Source organism: Plectropomus leopardus, chromosome 5, assembly GCF_026936395.1.
Source record: "Plectropomus leopardus strain MGB_pleo_1.0 chromosome 5, ASM2693639v1, whole genome shotgun sequence".
NCBI lineage: Eukaryota > Metazoa > Chordata > Actinopteri > Perciformes > Serranidae > Plectropomus > Plectropomus leopardus.
The window spans coordinates 38,771,497-38,799,000 of record NC_142180.1 but is presented as its reverse complement, the minus strand read 5'-3'; the positions used below and the strand labels follow the sequence as shown (position 1 = coordinate 38,799,000).

Genomic DNA, 27,504 nt, shown 5'->3' with positions numbered 1-27,504 from the left:
CACACACACACACACACACACACATGCACACATGCACATGCACATGCACACACACACACACACACACACACACACACACACACGAATATTCAGTCACATGAAGTCTGATGAGTTTGTTTTCTGGGATGGATTGTTGGTTGATGATTGTCAGTAACAAGGAGGTGAAACTCTGTGACAGTGTGTGTGTGTGTGTGTGTGTGTGTGTGTGTGTGTGTGTGTGCTCAAGTGAATTATGGAAATAGTGTGACATTGACGGAGTGATGGAGAGACTTTCATGGAAAATTTAATTACTTAATTAAAAACTTTTCACGAGACTCTTTGTGTCTGGAGCTGACCTGTGAAGCATCGACTGTTATTGTTAAAATACCACAAATCCTGCTGAAAAAAAAAAAAAAAAAATTACCATATTACCTCAAATACTCGTCAGATCAGTAAAATATTGAGCAGACAGACAGACAGAACAGTTAGTGTTGATTATTTAAACTCTCTCTCACACACACACACACACACACACACACACAGGCATTAATGCACGGTTTCATGCGTTGGCTCTGTGTGTGTTCAGCTGAATATATATAATATAATATATACATCAGCGCTGTTTGCCGTTTCCTCTCGGGAGCGTCCCTGCTCCCTTGTTTCCTAGTTTTCCCGGATCCTGGCCGCAACCCTGGCTGTGCCCGATCGCTGTGATATCTGTGCTGGTGCTGTGATCCTGCCTTTGGTTGTGCTCGTGCTGTGGCTGATACTGATACTGATACTTTAACCCCCGCTCGCCCTGATCGTGCTCTCGGTCCTGGTTGCGCCGATGCTGTGATCATGTCTTTGGACACCTCCGTATCAATATATGCATGAGACTGTTATCAATATCATCACAGACCCACAGTCACCGTCAACATCATCACAGAGTGCATTTGATAATTTCACAACTACCGTTATTGTAATATGACATGCATCTGTTTCTATTATTGCTGTGCCTCTCTCCCCCTCTCTCCCCTCTCCCCTCTCCTCCCTCTCTCCCCTCTCTCCCCTCTCCCTCTCCTCCCTCTCTCCCCTCTCTCCCCTCTCCCCTCTCCTCCCTCTCTCCCCTCTCTCTTTCTCTTTCCTTTTTGCCACAATTGTATTTATTCATTTATTATTTACATCTATCGCTCGTCTGTTCGTCCTGGAAGAGGGATCCCTCATCATCCTCTGCTGCTCTTCCTGAGGTTTCTTCCTCTCTCCCCCCTCCTTCCCCTCTCTCCCCCGTCTCTTACAGGGGTTGTTTTTCGGGAGTTTTTCCTCGGGTGATGTGAGGGTCTGAGGGCAGAGGGATGTCGTACACTGTAAAGCCCTCTGAGGCAAACCACGTTTTGTGATAATGGGCTCTATAAATAAAAGTGACTTGACTTTCTGAGTTTTAATGTGATAAATTTTCGAGTCTTTAAACCGGAGCCACCTCATGCCTCCCAATCATCTAAAGGGAATTTAATTCTTTTATTTATTTATTTTTTTTGTTGAAATTTTCACCAAAACAATTACTCTGTTCACCAAAGACGATCGCTCACTCTGCCCGATCGAGCCGCACGTCCTGACGTATGACGCACGTGTGTATAACAAAAACTGTGTGACAAACAGGAAATGACCTCACTCTTCTTCTCCCTCAGGTTCTTCCGGGGAGAGTACACGGTGGAGGTGGCGATCAACGACTACCTGGACATTTACTGCCCGCACTACGAGTGGGCGGAGGCTGCGGAGCGCATGGAGCACTACGTGCTGTACATGGTGAACTACGACGGCTACACGACGTGCGACCACCACAGGAAGGGCTTCAAACGCTGGGAGTGCAACCGGCCGCAGAGCCCCAACGGACCGCTCAAGTTCTCCGAGAAGTTCCAGCTTTTCACCCCCTTCAGCCTGGGCTTCGAGTTCCGGCCTGGACATGAGTACTACTACATCTGTGAGTACTGCAGAGTATCACTGAGTACTGCTACATCTCTTGAATACTGGCGAGTACTGCTGAGTACTGCTGACTACTATTACATCTGTGAGTACCACTGAGTGCTGCTGAGTACTACTACATCTGTAAGTACCATCGAGCACTGCTGAGTACTACTACATCTGTAAGTACCATCGAGCACTGCTGAGTACTGCTGAGTATCACTGAGTACTTTAAATTTTAAATTCAATCCTGGATTTCACAGGGAGCCAGTGCAGAGAAGCTAAAACAGGAGAAATATGATCCCTTTTCTTGGTTCCCATTAAAACACGAGCAGCAGCGTTCTGCCCCGGCTGGAGAGACCTCAGAGATTTGTCGGGGCAACTGAATAATAGGGAGTTACTGATCCAGCCGAGAGGTGACAAATGTGTGCACTAATTTTCGGCGTCTGTTTTGAACAGGATATGTCTAATTTTTACAATGTTATGCAAGTGAAAGAAAGCCGTTCTTAAAGTTTGTTTTATATGGGAGGCAAAAGATAAATCCTGATCAAATAAAACTCCGAGGTTCCTTACAGTTGTGCTAGAGGCCAAGGTAATGCCATCTAGAGAAATTACATCCTTAGAAAAAGAATTTCTGAGGTTTTTGGGGCCAAGAACAATAACTTCAGTTACTACTGAGTACTGCTGAGTACTACTGAGCACTACTAAATCTATAAGTACCACTGAGTATCACTAAGTACTGCTGAGTACTACTACATCTGTGAGTACCACCGAGTACTACTGAGTACTACTACATCTATGAGTACTACGGAGTATCACTGAGTACTGCTGAGCAAAATTTTTCAAAAAATAAAAAACAGTCTGTTTACAGAAAAAACCCATTAAAATGTCATCTTTAAAGACAACCAAATTTTTAAAGATTTATTTATCTTTTCACAAATGGTGAAAGCAGTAAGGTCCAGGAGCTCCGCCCCCTCGGAGCACTGGACAAGATCAGCTGCCAAAACCAGAGACGATCGATAACTTTTATTGTTTACAAATATAACAGAGACGACTGACGACTGTTGCTGTTTACAACTATAACAGTATGTCACACTAAAGGCCCGCTCTGTTGGGTTAAAGCTCTTTTGTTTCTGTGATGCCGGCATGCTGTCTAAAGTCACACTCTGCAGACACATGATGCTGCCGTCGATTGGGACATCAGGGAGACTCTCTGTGCAGGCAAGAACAACTGGCTCACACACCTTTCCTTGAACTGATATGAGGTTTTCTATCCGCTCCACTGGTGAACATGTCACGGTGTTTTTCCTCCACAGAGAGTTTGAGAGTGATGTTTCGTGGTTTCACTTCATGCACATGTGTGAAATCACCACGTTTGTCAGCCGACATCAGATGACATGTTGGAGGTTTAAAACACAGAATCACAAGCTGCTGCCATTATGCTGTGTGTGTGTGTGTGTGTGTGTGTGCGCGCGCGCGCGGGGGTGCGTGTGCGTGTGTGTTTTCTGTCTAGACATAATTTGTCATTCAGTCTGGGAAAAATTTCCTAAATTGTGGCTCATTTAGAGCGAAACAGCTTCCAGCAGAGGAACAGGCAGTTTGTTTAAATGACACGTAATGACTGTGTGTGCGTGTGTGTGTGTGTGTATGTGTGAAACATGAATGAAACACCGTCTGTGGGTCAAACAGCTGCAGCTCTCTGAGTATCAGCGGAGAAAACAAAGAAACTCAAACACCAGAATCAGACTGTTTTAATAAAAAAAGGTCAAATGTTTCACAGTAAATACTGTACTGAAGTACACATGTGAGGTACTTGTGCTTCACCTGAGTATTTTCTTTTCATGCTATTATTGACTGCACTGCATCTGTCTGACAGAGTTTTTAAATCTGATATTTAGCTCCGAACAGTTTAAACAAGTCCGGCTGAAACCATCAATTCATTCATCAATTTGTCTATGAATTAATTAGTTAGTCAGTTAGTCCACTAATCAATAACCACATTTATCAATTAGCCCACTAATCAATAACCGCATTTATCAATTAGCCCCCAAATCAATTAGTAGATTAAAAGCAAATAAACTATTTTAATGTCTGAAATCCTTTTTTTTCTAAAAACATTTCATGATTCCAGCTTCACAAATGTCTCATTTGAATAATGTTAATAATTATAATGTGTTAGTAATATTGTTATTATTTTTATTTATTAGGAATAATGTTAGTAATTGTATTGTATTGGTAATAACATTAATCACGGTAACGCATAAGTAGTAACCTTAGTAATTGTAATGTATTCATAATAATGTCAGTAATTTGAACAAATTAGAAATAACATTACTAACTGTAATTTATCAGTAATCACATTAATAATTGTAATGTATTCGTAATAACATTAGGAATTGTAATGTGTCAGTAATAATGTTAATCACTGCACTATATTAATCATAATGGTAATCATTGTACTGTATTAATATTTATGTTTATCAGTGTAAGGTAGCAGTTATAATGTTAATAACTCTGACGTATTAGTAATAATGTTAGAATTATTAACACTATTACTATTGTGTCACAGTTACTAACAAAATTACTAATACATTACAGTTAATTGCATTATTACTAAAAGGTTACAATTACGAACTTATTTGTAATAGTACTAGTAATTGTGATGTTATAGTAATTATGTTAATAATTGTAATGTAATTGTAACAATATTAATTATTGTAATGTATAAGTAATAATGCAATTATTGTAATGATTGAGTAATAGTTAATTACTGTCATGTATTTGTAATAATACAAATTAAAGTTTCACTTTGGGCTCATTGTGAAGTTGATTAATAGAGAAAATAATCATCAGATGAATCCATTATAAAATAATTATAGTTATTAATTTAAAATGAGCTGTGTCCTGAACAAAATTCAACAGAAACATTCTGCTTTTCTGACAATAATTTCAGATTTGAATGTAAATAAGTCACCTTTACACTTTCACTACATTTTACAAACTTTTACTGAGAAAACATTTTGAACTTTTATAGAGTGACCGAATAGAGTATTTTTACTCTATGCTGTTAGGACTTTTACTTTAGTAGAAGATGTAAATATTTCTCCACCCCCGTTGACGTCTTTGTCTTTGTCTCTGTCTCTGTCTCATGTCTCTGCAGCGTCTCCACATCCAAACCTGGCTGGGAAACCCTGTCTGAAGCTTAAAATCTACGTGAAACCGACCAGTGAGTCTCGTTTTCTCTCATATCAGCTCGTGTTTTTGTCCTTTAAGTTTTTTTTCCATATGTTTGTATTTGTTGCATTTTCCCCGAATAACAATCAGTCATCATTTAAAGGAACAAACGAGTTTCAGCCTTTCACATTTTTAGACAACCAATGTTTTACTGACAGTCGCCATCTGCTGGTCAGAAGAAGTATAAAAAGTAAAAGTACTCACACTTATGAGCAGAAATACTCTGCTGCAAGTTACAGTTTTGCATTTAAATCTGAAGAAGATGTACGATGACATCTCAGTTACTTTTTTAATCACATGCTGTGCTGTGACTTTTTGACAACCTTTATGTAGATAGATCTTTATTTCAAACATGGCAAATAAAATCAGACAACAAATAAAAATAAAATAAAAACACAGGCAAAAAAACAACATCACATGCCCTCCGTACGTATGCAGTACACAAAGTATTTCATGTAGGAAAAGGAGCAGGAGGAAATAAATACAAATCCTACCCTCTTTTTCCAATTTTTATATACATATATAAACATATATACATACACAAATATACATATATACATACATACATACACACACATTTTGCCTATATAACATATTATACAATGACACATTAATTTTTGTACTATTCTATGATTTTTTCTGACTTTTTTAGCATGCTATATTGTGTGATATACATTTTAATGACTTTGTTTATAATATGCTATTTCAGTTAGTTAGTTTCACCGCATTTTTATGACATGATGACCTTTTTAAATATTTTTTAAATAACTTGCCATACTATATTTTTTATGACTTTTCAAACATAATATAAAGTGATGTTTTAAGTTTAAAAAAAAATACTATACCATGAAAACATTTTGATGACATAACCTTTTAAGATATATGTTTTTATAATATGCTACATTATGACAATTTCCCGTCATTTTATGACACAATGTATAATAACATTTTTAGATATATTTTTTATAACATGCTATACTGTGAAAATTTCATTAAGACCTTTTGAATAGATTTTTTGTATAACATGCAACACTTTGATATTTGTTATTTTTTTATAACATGCTATAGTTTGATGTTCTTTTTTAACATGCAGTACTGAGACCTTTGTTATGACTTTTTTAAAAAAAAAAAAAAATCTATATTATGACAGTTTTAATGACTTTCTTGTAAACGTACCAACTGAAATTTTATGACATTAATAACATGCTACACTATGAAATTGGTTGACTTTTTATGAAATTTTACACTCGGATGTTTTTTAGTGACCTTTTTATAACACAATACATGATACATGTACATACGTGATATGATATTTTTTATGTCTTCATTAATAAAATGCTATGCTATGATTTTTTTTAAATGTCTTTTTACAACATGCTGTTCTTCAAGATTCTTTGAGTTATTAATTACATGCTAATTCAATTTTATGACTTTTTGAAACATGCTTTACTGAGACTTTTTTACAATTTGACATTTTTATGAATTTATTATAACATGCTTTACTGTGACATGTTTTCATGCCACTCAGTAAAGCACGCTATAACATGACTTGTTATGCAGTTTTGAATGACGTGCTATATTATGACTTTTTTATGCTATTGTAGACAATATACTGTACTTTGACTTTTTTTATTTAAGATTTTTCTTTTTTGGGGCGGATTTTTCCCTTTTATGATGGGACAGTTGTAGCATGACAGGAAATGTGGGGGAGAGAGGGGGGATGACACGCAGCAAAGGGCCACAGGCTGGAATCGAACCTCCGGCGGCTGCAAAGCCTCGGCATGTGGGGCGCACACTGTAGCAGGTGAGCTAGAGGCCGCCCCTACTTTGACTTTTTTATGCTGTTTTTTGGATGGCATGCTATCATATGATGCTATGATATGTTGTCAGCTTTCTGGGCTGTGGATTAAACAGGAGACACACAGGAAAATGAGAAAATAGAGTGATTTATTAATTACAAGCAATCAAAAATAATTCTTTGTCTATTATCCTATTTATCTCGATCATGCCAAATAAAATAAGTTAAAAAGGAAACATAAGCAACAAAAACAATACCCGTCAGATATATTCAGTAAACAACATACATATTTCTTGCTCAAAAAGGCATATGAGAAAGTGAATACAGATCAAATAATGAATAAATATTCAAAATTTCTGCTCCAGAATTCACCATACACACAATTAAACTAAACAATAGCAAAGGCACTCAAAAGATACTGAGCGAAGAGACGGTGAGGAGAAAGTGACCGCTGAGCCATCTGACTGGGCCATCGAGTACCACGGGACCCTGATCGCACTCCTGAAATCTGCTGCCCTGAAATGACAAAACCATGACCAAAAATGATTTTTTAACAGTGAAAGCTTGACTTTTTCAACTGCTTGTCTCGCAAGCTGTAGTATGACTTTTTGGTGCCATTTTGGACCACGTTATATTATGATGTTTGTTTTTTCCCTGAAATTCTATACTATGACGCGTCTCCACATGCTACACTATGTGGTTTTCAACTTTTTTTTGAGCATATCAAATTTTGACTTTTTTCGCCATAGTATAGTATGATATTTTCACTCGTTTTTTCGACGTGCTACATCCAATTTAATTCAATTTTATTTATAAAGCCCATTATCACAAAACACAGTTTGCCTCAGAGGCTTTACAGCAGGCACCATCCCTCTGTCCTTAGACACTCACATCGACTGAGGCCGTTTTTTCGACATTCTGTACTATGACTTGTCTCAACATGCTATACCATTTCGTGTTTTAGCTGGTTTTTTGACGTCATATTTTGACATTTTAAGACATGCTATACTTTGTTGTTTTCGGTTGTTTTTTTCCCAACGTGCTATATCATGACGGTTTTGGCCGTTTTTTTAGACATACAATACCATGATGTGTCTTGACATGCTACACTTTGTGGTTTTATGCTGGACTTTGGACATATCATATTTTGCCATTTTTCAACGTATGGCAGCTCTCCTCTAAGAGTCTTGGTCTCCTCCTACTCAGACACTGGGACACAAGGTGTCTTTTTCTTTTCAGTGATGGATACTTTATTTTCACGGTTGACCAGACCAGGAGACAAACCCCCTGCCTCTCTGTCCGAGGGAGCATTTGCGGTCCGTCCTCTCTCGGGGGATTAAGGGTGGCACTGGGAGTAACTCTGGTACTACCCTCCCTTGGTTTTTTGTGAGATTTATTCACTTGTGGTCGGTCAAAGTCAAGCAGTAAACTGAAAGTTTGTTTTTGTCCTGCAACCTCTTTCTTTTTTGTCTTGTTTTGTCTTCTTAGCCACTCACCAGATTCTCAGAGGGATGAAAAGGCAAAAACCCAGGGATGGTAGACAAAGGTTAAAACTGCTCAAGGCAGGCTTTATTCAAAGATAAAAATGTCAGGAGTTACAGGAGTTACATATACTGTCTTACACAGAGTCTAAGCCAAAAGCACAGAAAGCACACACACAGTGATCTGTGGGTCTTCATCTGGAGTCCGCTGTGTCATCATCTCCCGACTCTCCGTCTCTCCTCTTTGGCTGGCGTTAGGATGGTGCGTTCAGGGAGAAACTTCCTCCTGCTGCTTGGGATTCATGTTTGGTTAGAGGCTTCCTCCTCCTGCTGTTGGGGAGTTTCCACCCCTCCACATGTGGTTTCCTATCAACGGTTGCTCAAACTGCTGCTGCTGCTGATTCATGAACATGTTAAACATGCTCATAAGCATGGGTGCAGCTGTTTGCATATTTATGAAGGGTCTCATCTCCCGAAGGGGGAATGAACAGCTTGGTTTAGGATCTGGGTTTGAGTTTCCATTCTTGTCTGATCTCCAAGCAGTCATACAGCATTGGCATTTTTCAAGTGTTTTTTCGACATGCCATATTATGGTGTTTTTGGCCGCTTTTGTAACAATCTATACCATGGCGTGTCTCGGCATGCTATTTTATGTTGCTTTATGTGGTTTGCAGCTGTTTTTGGTACATGTCACATTCTGACATTTTTCGCCATACTTTAGCCTTACTTTGATCATTTTTTTGACATGCTATTTTATGGGGTTGCTGGACGTTTTTAGATGTTTTTTCAACACTGTATACTATAACATGCCTCTACATGCTATACTAAGTGGTTTTCAGCTGTTTTTGGTATTTTTTTTGCCATAATATAGCCTTTTCATTTTCATTTCCATTTTTTCCACATGCCATATTATCTTTTTTATTGTCGCTTTTTTGAACTTTCTTTGCTATGTCATGTTTCAGAGGACTATTTTCTGTTGTTTTAACATGGTTTTCAGCTGTTTTTGGGACATGTCATGTTTTGACATTTTTGCCATACTATAGCCTTGCATCTTCGGTCATTTTTTCAACATGCTAAATCATGGTGTTTTTGGTCATGATTGAAACTTTTTTTGCAATGGCATCGCTAAACAGGCTATTTTATGTGTTTTAATGTGGTTTTAATCTGTTTTTGGGACATGTCATCTTTTGACATTTTTGCCATACTATAGCCTTGCATATTTTGTCATTTTTTCAATATGCCAAATTGTAGTGTTTTTGGCCCTTTTTGCAACTTTCTTTGCAATGTCATGTCTTGATCGGCTATTTTATGTGTTTTAACATGGTTTTCAGCTGTTTTTGGGACATGTCATATTTTGACATTTTTGCCATTCTATAGCCTTACATCTTTGGTCATTTTTTCAACATGCTAAATCATGGTGTTTTTGGTCATGATTGAAACTTTTTTTGCAATGGCATTGCTAAACAGGCTATTTTATGTGTTTTAATGTGGTTTTAATCTGTTTTTGGGACATGTCATCTTTTGACATTTTTGCCATACTATAGCCTTGCATCTTTTGTCATTTTTTCAACATGCCAAATCGTGTTTTTTTTGGTCATAATTGCAACTTTTTTTGCCATTGCGTCTCTCAACAGGCTATTTTATGTGTTTTAATGTGGTTTTAATCTGTTTTTGGGACATGTCATATTTTGACATTTTTGCCATACTATAGCCTTGCATATTTTGTCATTTTTTCAATATGCCAAATTATGGTGTTTTTGGCCCTTTTTGCAACTTTCTTTGCAATGTCATGTCTTGATCGGCTATTTTATGTGTTTTAACATGGTTTTCAGCTGTTTTTGGGACATGTCATATTTTGACATTTTTGCCATTCTATAGCCTTACATCTTTGGTCATTTTTTCGACATGCCAAATCATGGTGTTTTTGGTCATTTTTGCAACTTTCTTTGCCATTGCATCTCTCAACAGGCTATTTTATGTGTTTTAATGTGGTTTTCAGCTGTTTTTGGGACATGTCATATTTTGACATTTTTGCTATACTATAGCCTTGCATCTTCGATCATTTTTTTGACACGCCAAATTTTGGCGTTTTTGGTTAAAATTGCAACTGTCTTTGCAATGACATGTCTCGATCGGCTATTTCATGTGTTTTAACGTGGTTTTCAGCTGTTTTTGGGACATGTCATATTTTGACATTTTTGCCATACTATAGCCTTGCATCTTTGGTCATTTTTTCAACATGCCAAATCATGGTGTTTGTGGTCATTTTTGCAACTTTCTTTGCAATGGCGTATCTCAACAGGCTATTTTATGTGTTTTAACGTGGTTTTCAGCTGTTTTTAGGACATGTCATGTTTTGACATTTTTGCCATACTATAGCCTTGCATCTTCAGTCATTTTTTCGACATGTCAAATTTTGGCATTGTTGGCCCTCTTTGCAACTTTCCTTGCAATGGCATGTCTCGACCGACCATTTTATGTCTTTTAAGGTGGTTTTCAGCTGTTTTTGGGACATGTCATTTTTTAAAAAATTTTGCCATACCTTGCCTTGCATCTTTGGCCATTGTTTTAACATGCCAAATTATGGTGTTTTTGGCCCTTTTTACAACTTTCGTTGCAATGGCGCGTGTTGACCGGCTATTTAATGACTTTTAATGTCGTTTCCAGCTGTTTTGGGAAATGTCATATTTTGACATTTTTGCCATACTATAGCCTTGCATCTTCAGTCATTTTTTGGACATGCCAAATTATGGTGTTGTTGGCCCCTTTTGCAACTTTGTTTGTAATGGCGTCTCTCAACAGGCTGTTTTATGTGTTTAAATGTGGTTTTTAGCTGTTTTTAGGACATGTCATATTTTGACATTTTTGCCATACTATAGCCTTGCATCTTCGGTTATTTTTTCGACATGCCAAATGTTGGCGTTTTTTATCACTTTTTGCAACTTTCTTTACAATGGCATCCATCATTAGTCTATTTTATGTGTTTTAACGTGGTTTTCAGCTGTTTTTGGGACATGTCATATTTTGACATTTTTGCCATACTATAGCCTTGCATCTTTGGCCATTGTTTGAACATGCCAAATTATGGTGTTTTTGGCCCTTTTTACAACTTTCGTTGCAATGGCATCTCTTGACAGGCTATTTTATGTGTTTTAATGTGGTTTTCAGCTGTTTTTGGGACATGTCATATTTTGACATTTTTGCTATACTATAGCCTTGCATCTTCAGTCATTTTTTGGACATGCCAAATTATGGTGTTGTTGGCCCCTTTTGCAACTTTGTTTGTAATGGCGTCTCTCAACAGGCTGTTTTATGTGTTTAAATGTGGTTTTTAGCTGTTTTTAGGACATGTCATATTTTGACATTTTTGCCATACTATAGCCTTGCATCTTCGGTTATTTTTTCGACATGCCAAATGTTGGCGTTTTTTATCACTTTTTGCAACTTTCTTTACAATGGCATCCATCATTAGTCTATTTTATGAGTTTTAACGTGGTTTTCAGCTGTTTTTGGGACATGTCATATTTTGACATTTTTGCCATTCTATAGCCTTGCATCTTTAGTCATTTTTTCGACATGCCAAATTATGGTGTTTTTGGTCATTTTTGCAACTTTCTTTGCCATTGCATCTCTCAACAGGCTATTTTATGTGTTTTAATGTGGTTTTCAGCTGTTTTGGGGACATGTCATATTTTGTCATTTTTGCTATACTATAGCCTTGCATCTTTGGTCATTTTTTCGACACGCCAAATTTTGGCGTTTTTGGTTAAAATTGCAACTGTCTTTGCAATGACATGTCTCGATCGGCTATTTCATGTGTTTTAACGTGGTTTTCAGCTGTTTTTGGGACATGTCATATTTTGACATTTTTGCCATACTATAGCCTTGCATCTTTGGTCATTTTTTCAACATGCCAAATTATGGTGTTTGTGGTCATTTTTGCAACTTTCTTTGCAATGGCGTATCTCAACAGGCTATTTTATGTGTTTTAACGTGGTTTTCAGCTGTTTTTAGGACATGTCATATTTTGACATTTTTGCCATACTATAGCCTTGCATCTTCAGTCATTTTTTCGACATGCCAAATTATGGTGTTTTTGTCCCTTATTGCAACTTTGTTTGTAATGGCGTCCATCAACAGGTTTTTTATGTGTTTTAACGTGGTTTTCAGCTTTTTTTGGGACATGTCATGTTTTAACATTTTTGCCATACTATAGCCTTGCATCTTTGGTGACATTTTCAACTAGCCAAATTTTGGCATTTTTGGCCCTTTTTGTAACTTTCCTTGCAATGGCATCTCTCACCCGGCTATTTAATGTGTTTTAACGTGGTTTTCAGCTGTTTTTGGGACATGTCATTTTTTGACATTTTTGCCATACTATAGCCTTGCATCTTTGGTCATTTTTTCGACATGTCAAATTTTGGCATTTTTGGCCCTTTTTGTAACTTTCCTTGCAATGGCATCTCTCACCCGGCTATTTAATGTGTTTTAACGTGGTTTTCAGCTGTTTTTTGGACATGTCATATTTTGACATTTTTGCCATACTATAGCCTTGCATCTTCAGTCATTTTTTGGACATGCCAAATTATGGTGTTTTTGGTCATGATTGCAACTTTTTTTGCAATGGCGTCTCTCAACAGCCTATTTTTTGTGTTTTAATGTGGTTTTCAGGTGTTTTTAGGACATGTCATATTTTGACAATTTTGCCATACTATAGCCTTGCATCTTCGGTCATTTTTTCGACATGCCATATTTTGGCGTTTTTATCACTTTTTGCAACTTTCTTTACAATGGCATCCATCAACAGTCTATTTTATGTGTTTTAACGTGGTTTTCAGCTGTTTTTGGGACATGTCATCTTTTGACATTTTTGCCATACTATAGCCTTGCATTTTCGTTCATTTTGTCGACATGCCAAATGATGGCGGTTTTTGCCCTTGTTGCAACTTTCCTTGCAATGGTGTGTCTTAACAGGCTATTTTATGTGTTTTAATGTGGTTTTCAGCTGTTTTTGGGACATGTCATTTTTTGACATTTTTGCCATACTATAGCCTTGCATCTTCAGTCATTTTTTGGACATGCCAAATTATGGTGTTTTTGGTCATGATTGCAACTTTTTTTACAATGGCGTCTCTCAACAGCCTTTTTTTTGTGTTTTAATGTGGTTTTCAGGTGTTTTTAGGACATGTCATATTTTGACATTTTTGCCATACTATAGCCTTGCATCTTTTGTCATTTTTTCAATATGCCAAATTATGGTGTTTTTGGTCATGATTGCAACTTTTTTTGCAATGGCGTCTCTCAACAGCCTATTTTGTGCGTTTTAATGTGGTTTTCAGGTGTTTTTAGGACATGTCATATTTTGACATTTTTGCCATACTATAGCCTTGCATCTTCGGTCATTTTTCCGACATGCTAAATTTTGGCATTTTTTGCCCTTTTTGCAACTTTCTTTGCAGTTGCTTGTCTCGACCGTCTATTTAATGTGTTTCAGTGTGGTTTTCAGCTGTTTTTGGGACATGTCATATTTTGACATTTTTGCCATACTATAGCCTTGCATCTTCGGTCATTTTTTCGACATGCCAAATTATGGCGTTTTTGGCCCTTTTTTTTTTTTAACTTTCTTTGCAATGGCATGTCTCGATCGGCTATTTTGTGTGTTTTAATGTGGTTTTCATCTGTTTTTGGGACATGTCATATTTTGACATTTTTGCCATACTATAGCCTTGCATCTTTTGTCATTTTTTCAATATGCCAAATGATAGTGTTTTTGGTCATAATTGCAACTTTCTTTGCAATGGCATGTCTCGATCGGCTATTTTATGTGTTTTAACGTGGTTTTCATCTGTTTTTGGGACATTTCAAATTTTGACATTTTTGCCATACTTTAGCCTTGCATCTTTTGTCATTTTTTGGACATGCCAAATTATAGTGTTTTTGGTCATATTTGCAACTTTTTTTGCAATGGCGTCGCTCAACAGGCTATTTTATGTGTTTTAACGTGTTTTTCAGCTTTTTTTGGGAAATGTCATGTTTTGACAATTTTGCCATACTATAGCCTTGCATCTTCGGTCATTTTTTGGACATGCCAAATTATGGTGTTTTTGGCCCTTTTTGCAACTTTGTTTGTAATGGCGTCCATCAACAGGCTTTTTTATGTGTTGTAATGTGGTTTTCAGCTGTTTTTGGGACATGTCATATTTTGACATTTTTGCCATACTATAGCCTTGCATCTTTGGTGATATTTTCGACTAGCCAAATTTTGGCATTTTTGGCCCTTTTTGCACCTTTCTTTGCAATGGCATGTCTCGACCGGCTATTTTATGTGTTTTAACATGTTTTTCAGCCATTTTTAGGACATGTCACATTTTGACATGTTTGCCATACTATAGCATTGCATCTTTTGTCATTTTTTTCAATATGCCAAATTATAGTGTTTTTGGTCATAATTGCAACTTCTTTTTGCAATGGCGTCGCTCAACAGGCTATTTCATGTGTTTTAACGTGTTTTTCAGCTTTTTTTGGGACATGTCATATTTTGACAATTTTGCCATACTATAGCCTTGCATCTTTTGTCATTTTTTCAATATGCCAAATTATAGTGTTTTTGGCCCTTTTTTTAAACTTTCTTTGCAGTGGCATGTCTCGATCGGGTATTTTGTGTGTTTTAATGTGGTTTTCATCTGTTTTTGGGACATGTCATATTTTGACAATTTTGCCATACTATAGCCTTGCATCTTCAGTCATTTTTTGGACATGCCAAATTATGGTGTTTTTGGTCATGATTGCAACTTTTTTTGCAACGGCGTCTCTCAACAGCCTATTTTTTGTGTTTTAATGTGGTTTTCAGGTGTTTTTAGGACATGTCATATTTTGACATTTTTGCCATACTATAGCCTTGCATCTTTTGTCATTTTTTCAATATGCCAAATTATAGTGTTTTTGGTCATAATTGCAACTTCTTTTTGCAATGGCGTCGCTCAACAGGCTATTTCATGTGTTTTAACGTGTTTTTCAGCTTTTTTTGGGACATGTCATATTTTGACAATTTTGCCATACTATAGCCTTGCATCTTTTGTCATTTTTGACATGCCAAATTATGGTGTTTTGGCACTTTTTAAACTTTCTTTACAATGGCATCCATCAAAAGTCTATTTAATGTGTTTTAACATGGTTTTCAGCTGTTTTTGGGACATGTCATATTTTGACATTTTTGCCATACTATAGCCTTGCATCTTCGGTCATTTTTTCGACATGCCAAATTTTGGCGTTTTTATCACTTTTTGCAACTTTCTTTACAATGGCATCCATCAAAAGTCTATTTAATGTGTTTTAATGTGGTTTTCAGCTGTTTTTGGGACATGTCATATTTTGACATTTTTGCCATACTATAGTCTTGCATCTTCGGTCATTTTTTCGACATGCCAAATTATGGCGTTTTTGGCCATAATTGCAACTTTATCTGCAATGGCATGTCTCGACCGACTATTTAATGTGTTTTCAAGTGGTATTCAGCTATTTTTAAGTCATGTCATATTTTGACATTTTTGCCATACTATAGCCTTGCATCTTCAGTCATTTTTTGGACATGCCAAATTATGGTGTTTTTGGCCTTTTTTGCAACTTTGTTTGTAATGGCGTCTCTGAACAGGCTGTTTTATGTATTTCAATGTGGTTTTTAGCTGTTTTTGGGACATGTCATATTTTGACATTTTTGCCATACTATAGCCTTGCATTTTCGTCCATTTTTTCGACATGCCAAATTATGGCGTTGTTATCCCTTATTGCAACTTTGTTTGCAATGGCGTGTCTTAATAGGCTATTTAATGTGTTTCAATTTGGTTTTCAGCTGTTTTTGGGACATGTCATATTTTGACATTTTTGCCATACTATAGCCTTGCATCTTTTGTCATTTTTTCAATATGCCAAATTATAGTGTTTTTGGTCATGATTGCAACTTTTTTTGCAATGGCGTTGCTCAACAGGCTATTTTATGTGTTTTAACGTGTTTTTCAGCTTTTTTTGGGACATGTCATATTTTGACAATTTTGCCATACTATAGCCTTGCATTTTTTCGACATGCCAAATTTTGGCGTTTTTATCACTTTTTGCAACTTTCTTTACAATGGCATCCATCAAAAGTCTATTTAATGTGTTTTAACATGGTTTTCAGCTGTTTTTGGGACATGTCATATTTTGACATTTTTGCCATACTATAGCCTTGCATCTTCGGTCATTTTTTCGACATGCCAAATTTTGGCGTTTTTATCACTTTTTGCAACTTTCTTTACAATGGCATCCATCAAAAGTCTATTTAATGTGTTTTAATGTGGTTTTCAGCTGTTTTTGGGACATGTCATATTTTGACATTTTTGCCATACTATAGTCTTGCATCTTCGGTCATTTTTTCGACATGCCAAATTATGGCGTTTTTGGCCATAATTGCAACTTTATCTGCAATGGCATGTCTCGACCGGCTATTTAATGTGTTTTCAAGTGGTATTCAGCTATTTTTAAGTCATGTCATATTTTGACATTTTTGCCATACTATAGCCTTGCATCTTCAGTCATTTTTTGGACATGCCAAATTATGGTGTTTTTGGCCTTTTTTGCAACTTTGTTTGTAATGGCGTCTCTGAACAGGCTGTTTTATGTATTTCAATGTGGTTTTTAGCTGTTTTTGGGACATGTCATATTTTGACATTTTTGCCATACTATAGCCTTGCATTTTCGTCCATTTTTTCGACATGCCAAATTATGGCGTTGTTATCCCTTATTGCAACTTTGTTTGCAATGGCGTGTCTTAATAGGCTATTTAATGTGTTTCAATTTGGTTTTCAGCTGTTTTTGGGACATGTCATATTTTGACATTTTTGCCATACTATAGCCTTGCATCTTTTGTCATTTTTTCAATATGCCAAATTATAGTGTTTTTGGTCATAATTGCAACTTTTTTTGCAATGGCGTCGCTCAACAGGCTATTTTATGTGTTTTAACGTGTTTTTCAGCTTTTTTTGGGACATGTCATATTTTGACAATTTTGCCATACTATAGCCTTGCATCTTTTGTCATTTTTTCAATATGCCAAATTATAGTGTTTTTGGCCCTTTTTTTAAACTTTCTTTGCAATGGCATGTCTCGATCGGCTATTTTGTGTGTTTTAATGTGGTTTTCATCTGTTTTTGGGACGTGTCAGATTTTGACATTTTTGCCATACTATAGCCTTGCATCTTTTGTCATTTTTTCAATATGCCAAATTATAGTGTTTTTGGTCATAATTGCAACTTCTTTTTGCAATGACGTCGCTCAACAGGCTATTTCATGTGTTTTAACGTGTTTTTCAGCTTTTTTTGGGACATGTCATATTTTGACAATTTTGCCATACTATAGCCTTGCATCTTCGGTCATTTTTTCGACATGCCAAATTTTGGCGTTTTTATCACTTTTTGCAACTTTCTTTACAATGGCATCCATCAAAAGTCTATTAAATGTGTTTTAACGTGGTTTTCAGCTGTTTTTGGGACATGTCATATTTTGACATTTTTGCCATACTATAGCCTTGCATCTTCGGTCATTTTTTCGACATGCCAAATTATGGCGTTTTTGGCCATAATTGCAACTTTATCTGCAATGGCATGTCTCGACCGGCTATTTAATGTGTTTTCAAGTGGTATTCAGCTATTTTTAAGTCATGTCATATTTTGACATTTTTGCCATACTATAGCCTTGCATCTTTGGTCATTTTTTCGACATGTCAAATTTTGGCATTTTTGAACCTTTTTGTAACTTTCTTTGCAATGGCATCTCTCACCCGGCTATTTAATGTGTTTTAACGTGGTTTTCAGCTGTTTTTGGGACATGTCATTTTTTGACATTTTTGCCATACTATAGCCTTGCATCTTCAGTCATTTTTTGGACATGCCAAATTATGGTGTTTTTGGTCATGATTGCAACTTTTTTTGCAACGGCGTCTCTCAACAGCCTATTTTTTGTGTTTTAATGTGGTTTTCAGGTGTTTTTAGGACATGTCATATTTTGACATTTTTGCCATACTATAGCCTTGCATCTTTTGTCATTTTTTCAATATGCTAAATTATAGTGTTTTTGGTCATAATTACAACTTCTTTTTGCAATGGCGTCGCCCAACAGGCTATTTCATGTGTTTTAACGTGTTTTTCAGCTTTTTTTGGGACATGTCATGTTTTGACAATTTTGCCATACTATAGCCTTGCATCTTTTGTCATTTTTTCAATATGCCAAATTATAGTGTTTTTGGCCCTTTTTTTAAACTTTCTTTGCAATGGCATGTCTCGATCGGCTATTTTGTGTGTTTTAATGTGGTTTTCATCTGTTTTTGGGACATGTCATATTTTGACATTTTTGCCATACTATAGCCTTGCATCTTCTGTCATTTTTTCGACATGCCAAATTTTGGCGTTTTTATCACTTTTTGCAACTTTCTTTACAATGGCATCCATCAAAAGTCTATTTAATGTGTTTTAACGTGGTTTTTCAGCTTTTTTTGGGACATGTCATATTTTGACAATTTTGCCATACTATAGCCTTGCATCTTTTGTCATTTTTTCAATATGCCAAATTATAGTGTTTTTGGTCATAATTACAACTTCTTTTTGCAATGGCGTCGCCCAACAGGCTATTTCATGTGTTTTAACGTGTTTTTCAGCTTTTTTTGGGACATGTCATGTTTTGACAATTTTGCCATACTATAGCCTTGCATCTTTTGTCATTTTTTCAATATGCCAAATTATAGTGTTTTTGGCCCTTTTTTTAAACTTTCTTTGCAATGGCATGTCTCGATCGGCTATTTTGTGTGTTTTAATGTGGTTTTCATCTGTTTTTGGGACATGTCATATTTTGACATTTTTGCCATACTATAGCCTTGCATCTTCTGTCATTTTTTCGACATGCCAAATTTTGGCGTTTTTATCACTTTTTGCAACTTTCTTTACAATGGCATCCATCAAAAGTCTATTTAATGTGTTTTAACGTGGTTTTCAGCTGTTTTTGGGACATGTCATATTTTGACATTTTTGCCATACTATAGCCTTGCATCTTTTGTCATTTTTTCAATATGCCAAATTATAGTGTTTTTGGTCATAATTGCAACTTTTTTTGCAATGGCGTCGCTCAACAGGCTATTTTATGTGTTTTAACGTGTTTTTCAGCTTTTTTTGGGACATGTCATATTTTGACAATTTTGCCATACTATAGCCTTGCATCTTTTGTCATTTTTTCAATATGCCAAATTATAGTGTTTTTGGCCCTTTTTTTAAACTTTCTTTGCAATGGCATGTCTCGATCGGCTATTTTGTGTGTTTTAATGTGGTTTTCATCTGTTTTTGGGACATGTCATATTTTGACATTTTTGCCATACTATAGCCTTGCATCTTCTGTCATTTTTTCGACATGCCAAATTTTGGCGTTTTTATCACTTTTTGCAACTTTCTTTACAATGGCATCCATCAAAAGTCTATTTAATGTGTTTTAACGTGGTTTTCAGCTGTTTTTGGGACATGTCATATTTTGACATTTTTGCCATACTATAGCCTTGCATCTTTTGTCATTTTTTCAATATGCCAAATTATAGTGTTTTTGGTCATAATTGCAACTTTTTTTGCAATGGCGTCGCTCAACAGGCTATTTTATGTGTTTTAACGTGTTTTTCAGCTTTTTTTGGGACATGTCATATTTTGACAATTTTGCCATACTATAGCCTTGCATCTTTTGTCATTTTTTCAATATGCCAAATTATAGTGTTTTTGGCCCTTTTTTTAAACTTTCTTTGCAATGGCATGTCTCGATCGGCTATTTTGTGTGTTTTAATGTGGTTTTCATCTGTTTTTGGGACATGTCATATTTTGACATTTTTGCCATACTATAGCCTTGCATCTTCTGTCATTTTTTCGACATGCCAAATTTTGGCGTTTTTATCACTTTTTGCAACTTTCTTTACAATGGCATCCATCAAAAGTCTATTTAATGTGTTTTAACGTGGTTTTCAGCTGTTTTTGGGACATGTCATATTTTGACATTTTTGCCATACTATAGCCTTGCATCTTTTGTCATTTTTTCAATATGCCAAATTATAGTGTTTTTGGTCATAATTGCAACTTCTTTTTGCAATGGCGTCGCTCAACAGGCTATTTTATGTGTTTTAACGTGTTTTTCAGCTTTTTTTGGGACATGTCATATTTTGACAATTTTGCCATACTATAGCCTTGCATCTTTTGTCATTTTTTCAATATGCCAAATTATAGTGTTTTTGGCCCTTTTTTTAAACTTTCTTTGCAATGGCATGTCTCGATCGGCTATTTTGTGTGTTTTAATGTGGTTTTCATCTGTTTTTGGGACATGTCAGATTTTGACATTTTTGCCATACTATAGCCTTGCATCTTTTGTCATTTTTTCAATATGCCAAATTATAGTGTTTTTGGTCACAATTGCAACTTCTTTTTGCAATGACGTCGCTCAACAGGCTATTTCATGTGTTTTAACGTGTTTTTCAGCTTTTTTTGGGACATGTCATATTTTGACAATTTTGCCATACTATAGCCTTGCATCTTTTGTCATTTTTTCAATATGCCAAATTATAGTGTTTTTGGCCCTTTTTTTAAACTTTCTTTGCAATGGCATGTCTCGATCGGCTATTTTGTGTGTTTTAATGTGGTTTTCATCTGTTTTTGGGACATGTCATATTTTGACATTTTTGCCATACTATAGCCTTGCATCTTTTGTCATTTTTTCAATATGCCAAATTATAGTGTTTTTGGCCCTTTTTGCAACTTTGTTTGTAATGGCGTCTATCAACAGGCTTTTTTATGTGTTGTAATGTGGTTTTCAGCTGTTTTTGGGACATGTCATATTTTGACATTTTTGCCATACTATAGCCTTGCATCTTTGGTGATATTTTCGACTAGCCAAATTTTGGCATTTTTGGCCCTTTTTGCACCTTTCTTTGCAATGGCATGTCTCGACCGGCTATTTTATGTGTTTTAACATGTTTTTCAGCCATTTTTAGGACATGTCACATTTTGACATTTTTGCCATACTATAGCATTGCATCTTTTGTCATTTTTTTCAATATGCCAAATTATAGTGTTTTTTGGCCCTTTTTGCAACTTTCTTTGCAATGGCATGTCTTGATCGGCTATTTTATGTGTTTTAACGTGGTTTTCATCTGTTTTTGGGACATGTCATATTTTGACATTTTTGCCATACTATAGCCTTGCATCTTTTGTCATTTTTTCAATATGCCAAATTATAGTGTTTTTGGTCATAATTGCAACTTCTTTTTGCAATGGCGTCGCTCAACAGGCTATTTCATGTGTTTTAACGTGTTTTTCAGCTTTTTTTGGGACATGTCATGTTTTGACAATTTTGCCATACTATAGCCTTGCATCTTTTGTCATTTTTTCAATATGCCAAATTATAGTGTTTTTGGCCCTTTTTTTAAACTTTCTTTGCAATGGCATGTCTCGATCGGCTATTTTGTGTGTTTTAATGTGGTTTTCATCTGTTTTTGGGACATGTCATATTTTGACATTTTTGCCATACTATAGCCTTGCATCTTCTGTCATTTTTTCGACATGCCAAATTTTGGCGTTTTTATCACTTTTTGCAACTTTCTTTACAATGGCATCCATCAAAAGTCTATTTAATGTGTTTTAACGTGGTTTTCAGCTGTTTTTGGGACATGTCATATTTTGACATTTTTGCCATACTATAGCCTTGCATCTTTTGTCATTTTTTCAATATGCCAAATTATAGTGTTTTTTGGCCCTTTTTGCAACTTTCTTTGCAATGGCATGTCTTGATCGGCTATTTTATGTGTTTTAACGTGGTTTTCATCTGTTTTTGGGACATGTCATATTTTGATATTTTTGCCATACTATAGCCTTGCATCTTTTGTCATTTTTTCAATATGCCAAATTATAGTGTTTTTGGTCATAATTGCAACTTCTTTTTGCGATGGCGTCGCTCAATAGGCTATTTCATGTGTTTTAACGTGTTTTTCAGCTTTTTTTGGGACATGTCATATTTTGACAATTTTGCCATACTATAGCCTTGCATCTTTTGTCATTTTTTCAATATGCCAAATTATAGTGTTTTTGGCCCTTTTTTTAAACTTTCTTTACAATGGCATCCATCAAAAGTCTATTTAATGTGTTTTAACGTGGTTTTCAGCTGTTTTTGGGACATGTCATATTTTGACATTTTTGCCATACTATAGCCTTGCATCTTTTGTCATTTTTTCAATATGCCAAATTATAGTGTTTTTGGTCATAATTGCAACTTTTTTTGCAATGGCGTCGCTCAACAGGCTATTTTATGTGTTTTAACGTGTTTTTCAGCTTTTTTTGGGACATGTCATATTTTCACAATTTTGCCATACTATAGCCTTGCATGTTTTGTCATTTTTTCAATATGCCAAATTATAGTGTTTTTGGCCCTTTTTTTAAACTTTCTTTGCAATGGCATGTCTCGATCGGCTATTTTGTGTGTTTTAATGTGGTTTTCATCTGTTTTTGGGACATGTCAGATTTTGACATTTTTGCCATACTATAGCCTTGCATCTTTTGTCATTTTTTCAATATGCCAAATTATAGTGTTTTTGGTCACAATTGCAACTTCTTTTTGCAATGGCGTCGCTCAACAGGCTATTTCATGTGTTTTAACGTGTTTTTCAGCTTTTTTTGGGACATGTCATGTTTTGACAATTTTGCCATACTATAGCCTTGCATCTTTTGTCATTTTTTCAATATGCCAAATTATAGTGTTTTTGGCCCTTTTTTTAAACTTTCTTTGCAATGGCATGTCTCGATCGGCTATTTTGTGTGTTTTAATGTGGTTTTCATCTGTTTTTGGGACATGTCATATTTTGACATTTTTGCCAAAATATAGCCTTGCATCTTTTGTCATTTTTTCAATATGCCAAATTTTGGCGTTTTTATCACTTTTTGCAACTTTCTTTACAATGGCATCCATCAAAAGTCTATTTAATGTGTTTTAACGTGATTTTCAGCTGTTTTTGGGACATGTCATATTTTGACATTTTTGCCATACTATAGCCTTGCATCTTCGGTCATTTTTTCGACATGCCAAATTATGGCGTTTTTGGCCATAATTGCAACTTTATCTGCAATGGCATGTCTCGACCGGCTATTTAATGTGTTTTCAAGTGGTATTCAGCTATTTTTAAGTCATGTCATATTTTGACATTTTTGCCATACTATAGCCTTGCATTTTCGGTCATTTTTTCGACATGCCAAATTATGGCGTTTTTGGCCATAATTGCAACTTTATCTGCAATGGCATGTCTCGACCGGCTATTTAATGTGTTTTCAAGTGGTATTCAGCTATTTTTAAGTCATGTCATATTTTGACATTTTTGCCATACTATAGCCTTGCATCTTTTGTCATTTTTTGAATATGCCAAATTTTGGCGTTTTTATCACTTTTTGCAACTTTCTTTACAATGGCATCCATCAAAAGTCTATTTAATGTGTTTTAACGTGGTTTTCAGCTGTTTTTGGGACATGTCATATTTTGACATTTTTGCCATACTATAGCCTTGCATCTTCGGTCATTTTTTCGACATGCCAAATTATGGTGTTTTTGGCCCTTTTTGCAACTTTGTTTGTAATGGCGTCTCTGAACAGGCTGTTTTATGTATTTCAATGTGGTTTTTAGCTGTTTTTGGGACATGTCATATTTTGACATTTTTGCCATACTATAGCCTTGCATTTTCGTCCATTTTTTCGACATGCCAAATTATGGCGTTGTTATCCCTTATTGCAACTTTGTTTGCAATGGCGTGTCTTAATAGGCTATTTAATGTGTTTCAATTTGGTTTTCAGCTTTTTTTGGGACATGTCATATTTTGACAATTTTGCCATACTATAGCCTTGCATCTTTTGTCATTTTTTCAATATGCCAAATTATAGTGTTTTTGGCCCTTTCTTTAAACTTTCTTTGCAATGGCATGTCTCGATCGGCTATTTTGTGTGTTTTAATGTGGTTTTCATCTGTTTTTGGGACATGTCATATTTTGACATTTTTGCCATACTATAGCCTTGCATCTTTTGTCATTTTTTCAATATGCCAAATTATAGTGTTTTTGGTCATAATTGCAACTTCTTTTTGCAATGGCGTCGCTCAACAGGCTATTTCATGTGTTTTAACGTGTTTTTCAGCTTTTTTTGGGACATGTCATATTTTGACATTTTTGCCATACTATAGCCTTGCATCTTTTGTCATTTTTTCAATATGCCAAATTATAGTGTTTTTGGCCCTTTTTTTAAACTTTCTTTGCAATGGCATGTCTCGATCGGCTATTTTGTGTGTTTTAATGTGGTTTTCATCTGTTTTTGGGACATGTCATATTTTGACATTTTTGCCATACTATAGCCTTGCATCTTTTGTCATTTTTTCAATATGCCAAATTTTGGCGTTTTTATCACTTTTTGCAACTTTCTTTACAATGGCATCCATCAAAAGTCTATTTAATGTGTTTTAACGTGGTTTTCAGCTGTTTTTGGGACATGTCATATTTTAACATTTTTGCCATACTATAGCCTTGCATTTTCGGTCATTTTTTCGACATGCCAAATTATGGCGTTTTTGGCCATAATTGCAACTTTATCTGCAATGGCATGTCTCGACCGGCTATTTAATGTGTTTTCAAGTGGTATTCAGCTATTTTTAAGTCATGTCATATTTTGACATTTTTGCCATACTATAGCCTTGCATCTTTTGTCATTTTTTCAATATGCCAAATTTTGGCGTTTTTATCACTTTTTGCAACTTTCTTTACAATGGCATCCATCAAAAGTCTATTTAATGTGTTTTAACGTGGTTTTCAGCTGTTTTTGGGACATGTCATATTTTGACATTTTTGCCATACTATAGCCTTGCATCTTCGGTCATTTTTTCGACATGCCAAATTATGGCGTTTTTGGCCATAATTGCAACTTTATCTGCAATGGCATGTCTCGACCGGCTATTTAATGTGTTTTCAAGTGGTATTCAGCTATTTTTAAGTCATGTCATATTTTGACATTTTTGCCATACTATAGCCTTGCATCTTCAGTCATTTTTTGGACATGCCAAATTATGGTGTTTTTGGCCCTTTTTGCAACTTTGTTTGTAATGGCGTCTCTGAACAGGCTGTTTTATGTATTTCAATGTGGTTTTTAGCTGTTTTTGGGACATGTCATATTTTGACATTTTTGCCATACTATAGCCTTGCATTTTCGTCCATTTTTTCGACATGCCAAATTATGGCGTTGTTATCCCTTATTGCAACTTTGTTTGCAATGGCGTGTCTTAATAGGCTATTTAATGTGTTTCAATTTGGTTTTCAGCTTTTTTTGGGACATGTCATATTTTGACAATTTTGCCATACTATAGCCTTGCATCTTTTGTCATTTTTTCAATATGCCAAATTATAGTGTTTTTGGCCCTTTTTTTAAACTTTCTTTGCAATGGCGTGTCTCGATCGGCTATTTTGTGTGTTTTAATGTGGTTTTCATCTGTTTTTGGGACATGTCATATTTTGACATTTTTGCCATACTATAGCCTTGCATCTTTTGTCATTTTTTCAATATGCCAAATTATAGTGTTTTTGGTCATAATTGCAACTTCTTTTTGCAATGACGTCGCTCAACAGGCTATTTCATGTGTTTTAACGTGTTTTTCAGCTTTTTTTGGGACATGTCATATTTTGACAATTTTGCCATACTATAGCCTTGCATCTTCGGTCATTTTTTCGACATGCCAAATTTTGGCGTTTTTATCACTTTTTGCAACTTTCTTTACTATGGCATCCATCAAAAGTCTATTTAATGTGTTTTAACGTGGTTTTCATCTGTTTTTGTGACATGTCATATTTTGACATTTTTGCCATACTATAGCCTTGCATCTTCGGTCATTTTTTCGACATGCCAAATTATGGTGTTTTTGGCCCTTTTTGCAACTTTGTTTGTAATGGCGTCTATCAACAGGCTTTTTTATGTGTTGTAATGTGGTTTTCAGCTGTTTTTGGGACATGTCATGTTTTGACATTTTTGCCATACTATAGCCTTGCATCTTTGGTGATATTTTCGACTAGCCAAATTTTGGCATTTTTGGCCCTTTTTGCAACTTTCTTTGCAATGGCATGTCTTGATCGGCTATTTAATGTGTTTTAACGTGGTATTCAGCTATTTTTAAGTCATGTCATATTTTGACATTTTTGCCATACTATAGCCTTGCATCTTCAGTCATTTTTTGGACATGCCAAATTATGGTGTTTTTGGCCCTTTTTGCAACTTTGTTTGTAATGGCGTCTCTGAACAGGCTGTTTTATGTATTTCAATGTGGTTTTCAGCTGTTTTTGGGACATGTCATATTTTGACATTTTTGCCATACTATAGCCTTGCATTTTCGTCCATTTTTTCGACATGCCAAATTATGGCGTTGTTATCCCTTATTGCAACTTTGTTTGCAATGGCGTGTCTTAATAGGCTATTTAATGTGTTTCAATTTGGTTTTCAGCTGTTTTTGGGACATGTCATATTTTGACATTTTTGCCATACTATAGTCTTGCATCTTCGGTCATTCTTTCGACATGCCAAATTATGGCTTTTTTATCACTTTTTGCAACTTTCTTTACAATGGCGTCCATCAACAGGCTTTTTTATGTGTTTTAACGTGGTTTTCAGCTTTTTTCGGGACATGTCATGTTTTGACATTTTTGCCATACTATAGCCTTGCATCTTTGGTGATATTTTCGACATGCCACATTTTGGCATTTTTTGCCCTCTTTGCTCCTTTCTTTGCAATGGCATGTCTCGACCGGCTATTTTATGCGTTCCAATGTGGTCTTCAGCTGTTTTTGTGACATGTCATATTTTGACATTTTCGCCATACTATAGCCTTGCATCTTCGGTCATTTTTTGGACATGCTAAAATGTGGTGTTTTTGGCCCTAATTGCAACTTTCTTTGCAATGGCATGTCTCGACAGGCTATTTAATGAGTTTTAATGTAGTTTTCAGCTGTTTTTGGGACAT

General features: G+C 35.6%; 1 protein-coding gene across 1 annotated transcript in view; it reads left to right on the top strand.

The window, feature by feature from the left end:
- Nucleotides 1-27,504, top strand: part of efna2b (ephrin-A2b) — a 90,122-nt gene that overhangs the window by 56,501 nt on the left and 6,117 nt on the right. The window contains exons 2-3 of the mRNA XM_088078207.1: nucleotides 1,647-1,939; nucleotides 5,081-5,146. Coding sequence (XP_087934333.1) covers nucleotides 1,647-1,939; nucleotides 5,081-5,146 — 359 coding nt within the window. The remainder of the gene's footprint in view (nucleotides 1-1,646; nucleotides 1,940-5,080; nucleotides 5,147-27,504) is intronic.